Source organism: Bidens hawaiensis, unplaced genomic scaffold (assembly GCF_021521415.1).
Source record: "Bidens hawaiensis isolate Kalapana, Puna unplaced genomic scaffold, B.hawaiensis_p1.1 tig00034632_1, whole genome shotgun sequence".
NCBI classification, from domain to species: Eukaryota; Viridiplantae; Streptophyta; class Magnoliopsida; order Asterales; family Asteraceae; genus Bidens; species Bidens hawaiensis.
This window is the reverse complement of record NW_027505332.1, coordinates 70,001-74,853: the sequence shown is the minus strand read 5'-3', so window position 1 is coordinate 74,853 and position 4,853 is coordinate 70,001. Positions and strand designations below refer to the sequence as shown.

Here is a 4,853-nt window from a genome sequence, read left to right as displayed (position 1 = left end):
CGTCAGAACGAGGGGAGTCGACGTCGGAGATGGGAGTCGGTGTCGGAGATGGAGCGGTGGTTGGTGGCGGACCTGTGGTGGCGGTGGTGATGGTGTTTGAGGTCTGCAAGAATGGTGATGGTGATGGTGGTCTGCAAGAAGAAGAAGAAGAAAAAGAAGAAGAAGAAGAAGTTGCAGGTAGACGAAAAGACAAAAATGCCCTCACATGCGTCTCACGTGAGGGCATTTAACTGAGTTTTTCTAACCCAGTTAGCGTAAAGGACATAACGTGTAGAAAAAAAAAGTTTAAAGTACACCGCCTGCAAGGAAACTTAGAAAAGGACACGAACCGGTTTTTGGCTTTTTTTAAAGGACAAAATTTGTAATTCTGTCTTGTTTTATTTGTTCATCATATTTTATGAAAACCAATAACTGAACCGGGAAAACTTGAACCTGAACTGACCCCACTCAACTCGAAAACTCAAACCTTAGAAGAGACTAACCCGAACCAAAATAATTCGGGTAGGTTCTTGGGTCTTAATTCTGGGTTTCGGGTCAACATGAATAAACCTTTTTGTTTTAAACCTGATATTATTAGCAGGTTTAATGGAGTTCGATTATGGTTCAGTTTAATGAGTTTGGAATAAATGATTTTTGAGACTGTTTTATCAATTAGTAAGTTCAATCGTGTTTGTTAATGGTATATTCTGTTAGGCTTAGTTGTTTAATCGAGTATGGTTCAATCGACTATGGTATAATTTGTCTAGTCGATTATAATATCGTGACCATAAATCTAGGCGCTTTTTCCGTTAACCAAGTTTTTTTTATCATTTTCTATTTTAAGATACTCGAAACCCAACCTAAAAAACCCAACACCCAGGAAAATCATGAGAGATTTGATTTGGGCTTTGGATTTAAATTTAAAACGTTGAAACCAAAAAAAAAAAAAATAATAATAATAATAAAATAAAAATAAAAAACGCCACACTAACTAAACCCAAAGAACCCCATTTGAAAACTACATAATAATAAAAATAAATTAACTAAAAAGCATTTAAAAATTCATAAACATGTATCAATCAGCCATGGTGGAGGATTGTGTACGTTGATGAATCTGATATTAAAACAAAACATTATTAATAAAACAAAACAGAAGCTTAAAACTACCAACTCACTAGTCAAGTTTTAAAGTTTTAATAAATAATAATCCAAGAACCTTAACATTATTAATTCTCCCACATTATCCACTTGTTCAACACTCATTTTAACATGACCGGAGGCAAGAGTAACAACATACAAGCAAAGCTAGTAAGTATGTAACTTTTAAGTTTATTATGTCAGAGGTATGCATAACAAAACAAAAAAAAAAGGTTTTGAAATCGAAAAACCGGACTATTTGGTTTTAAGTTTTTGTAAAAACTGAATTTATTGTTTGGTATTGGTTTTGCATGTGATAAAAACCGAAAATAGAATCTAACTAAATCTATACATTTTTATTTTCTTTTTTAAGTAATTTATTAAAATTCAATAAATATGTAACTCAAGTATTTTAGACCAAATACATAATAATCAATTAGTTATTGATTTAAAAAGTAATTGAGGCCCAATTTCATTATTTTTGGACCATAAACTTTTTTTCCCAAAATTTCCAAGCTCAGATAGCAAAACTGAAACCAATTACAAAAACAGAAGTTTTGGTATTGGTTTGGTATTTTTTAATTGCAAATAATTTATATAAACTTAATTATGTAACTCAAATATTTTAGCCAGAGTTATAATAATCAATTAGCTATTAATTAACAAAATAAATTAAGCCCAAACTCGTTATTTTGTGCCAAAAAAAATTTTCCAACCCAAAATTTTAAGTTCAAACGGCAAAACCGTCCCGTTTTCAAAAATTCATAAACTGAAGTTTCGGTTTTAAGATCATTAATCCGAAAACTGAAATCTCCATGATTCTTAGGTAATCCTCGGCGACATGGGAACCGGAAAAACAAGCATTGTATTAAGATTTGTAAAAGGCCAATATTATGATTACCAGGTTCAATTTCATAATTTCATCATATCATCACCTTGAAAACCTTTAGCTACATGATTACTAATTTATTAATCATTATAATATTATCATTAACTTGTTAACTAATCCAGGAGTCTACAATAGGAGCAGCATTCTTCACACAAATAGTATCAATAAACAAAACTAATGTAAAGTTTGATATATGGGACACTGCGGGACAAGAACGGTATCATAGTTTAGCTCCTATGTACTATCGTGGCGCGGCTGCAGCCATTGTTGTGTATGACATCACCAACATGGTAATAAGTTTGTAGATTTTGTAGCTTAAGATTCAAATGATCCATGAAAAGAAGAACTTATGATTTTGTTTGTAGGTTTCGTTTCAACGAGCAAAGAAATGGATTGATGAACTACGAAAACAAGGTAACCTGAATTTGGTTACGGTTTTGGTGGCGAATAAAGCGGATTTGAAGACTAAAAGAGAGGTTGAAATTGAGGTGTGCATTTGTGTATGTGTATATATATATACATAGACAGGATCATGAGAGAACTCATACTACATATACGCGGTGTATGACACTACACATATTATATTTGAATTTTAGAACCAGTGCCGGCTTTGAGGGCTGATCACCCGGTAGGCCCGAATTTTTAATAATTTATATACATTTTTACGAAAAAAAACAATATGTATTTATAATATTTAAACTCAATTACTCAACTCATTTAAGCATGTTTTCATTTTAAAAAAATTGCACAACCCAATCAATATAAGTAAGCCCATTTAAAAATTTTAATTGTTAAACCCAACAAAAAAAAATTTACTTAAGGCCCAAACTTTTTTTCGCCTTCAGCCCAAAAATTTTAATAATTCTCGGAGACGACCCTGATTAAAACTATGTATGATATATTGCATATACGTAGTATGGAGTTCCTTATTTCTCACGATAAGAGTTTTCTCAATATCTCTCGGTACGCATATGTTTCATTGTTTTTGTAGGAAGGGAAGCAATATGCTAAAGAAAACGCGTTGCAATATTTCGAGACTTCTGCTAAAACAGCAGAAAACATACAAGAACTCTTCTATGAAATAGGTAATCATAATCAACTTGCATTTCTATATATTGTTATATAAACCATTTAATTATTATGGTGATTTACTTTTAACATATTAATGATGTCCCAAGTTACATGTTTTGCAGCAAAGAGAGTAGCACAAGTTGACCCTTCAACAATGAATGGAATGAAACTACAAACATCAACTCAAGGAATTGAACAAAGTTTATTTTGTTGCACTTCGTGAAATATCGTATAAGCGTATACATAATCTTTGACACGAGCGATTGGAATATGTTTTATCTGAAACGTGTCAAATTTGAATAATGTTAAAATGAGTGGGAACATGTATATATTTTATAAATTTTTTGTTAGAATTTATATGTATTGTAATATATATATATATATATATATATATATATATATATATATATATATGGCTGGTATCATTTAAGAACTCTAAAAAGATTAAGAACTCTTAGGAACCCTTAACAACCAAACATTTTTTTAATTTTTTTTATATGTTAACATTATTTAAGAGTAGTTTTATCATATTTTATATAAAAAATTTTGATTACATATATTAATCACAAGCTTACATATATGTAAAATATATGTACTAACAAATTTACATAGGTGTAAAACAAAACATAGATATGTATAAAAATTAATTTTCAAAACTGTAATCGTAGATATAGATATACATAATGATAAAACTACTCTCAAAGAACATTAACATACAAAAAAATTTATAAAAAACGTTAGTTATCAATGGTTCCTTCAAGTTCTTAAATAATTTAACAGTTTTGTAATGATACTAATCCTATATATATATATATATATGAGTGAACTGCGGTTTTCGTCCATGTGGTTTGTCCAAATATGCGATTTTAGTCAAATAGTTTTAAATTTGCGATTTTCGTCCCTATGGTTTCATTTCACTTACAATTAAACCTGACCCCACTAACTCCGTTAAGTCTAGCCGTTAAACCCATCAGTGTGCACTTCATATGAGGGACAATTTTGTCCTTTTTCCCCCAAAAAACAACCCAGCCCCTCACGTGAGGGTGCTTGCGAATTAAGACATGGTTTATTTAGAGAGAAAAAGGACAAAACTGCCCCTCACTTGAAGGGCACGCTGATGGGTTTAACGACTAAACTTAACGGGATTAGTGGGGTCGGGTTTAATTGCAAGTGAAATGAAACAACATGGACAAAAAATCGCAAATTTGAAACTATTTGACTAAAACTGCAGATTTAGAAAAAACACAATGACGAAAACCACAATTTAATCTCTCTCTCTATATATATATATATGTATATATATATATACACTACATATATGTAGTATGAAGTTTTCTAGTTCTCTCAGAAAAACAAAAAAAAGTTATTTTACTTCGAAAAACGTTATACAATGAAATAGCAAACTTGAAGAAACCACGAACCATCGCCACATATCACATTTATTCTCTCTCATCATCGCCAGAGTACTCCCTTGTATTCGGCTTAGAAGGTGAACTATCGGCTGTTGTAGTTGTCATCATCTCAAATGTAGTATCGGTTTCATGAGCATAAAGTGGATTGGAAATGTAAACCAATGAAAAGTTGTTGTCAGTGGTGGTGGTGGCAGTGTCGGTGGTGGCATTAGGGGTTCTAGCACGAGAGCGATGGTGGCGCGAAATGAAGGGAAAATTGTACAGCTCAACTAAGAGAAGTAAAACCAAGACCCAAATGATGGCAAGACTTACCACTAGAACCATAGTTAACCACATTATTAGATTTAAGCTAGCCTTCATGTTTC

At 31.7% G+C, this 4,853-nt stretch overlaps 1 protein-coding gene across 2 annotated transcripts; it reads left to right on the top strand.

Moving 5' to 3' along the window:
• Positions 1 to 1,100: 1,100 nt before the first annotated feature.
• On the top strand, positions 1,101 to 3,405 carry LOC143612488 (ras-related protein Rab5-like). Of its 2 annotated transcripts, none has more exons than XM_077086465.1 (6): positions 1,101 to 1,287; positions 1,943 to 2,020; positions 2,128 to 2,295; positions 2,371 to 2,493; positions 2,997 to 3,090; positions 3,204 to 3,264. In XM_077086465.1, exons 1-6 carry the CDS (start codon positions 1,249 to 1,251, stop codon positions 3,218 to 3,220), a joined length of 519 nt encoding a protein of 172 aa, XP_076942580.1. In that variant the 5' UTR covers positions 1,101 to 1,248; the 3' UTR covers positions 3,221 to 3,264. The 2 variants fall into 2 exon arrangements, with proteins under 2 accessions (XP_076942580.1, XP_076942579.1); XM_077086464.1 differs by having other exon boundaries at positions 1,106 to 1,287; positions 3,199 to 3,405.
• The last annotated feature ends 1,448 nt before the right edge of the window (positions 3,406 to 4,853 follow it).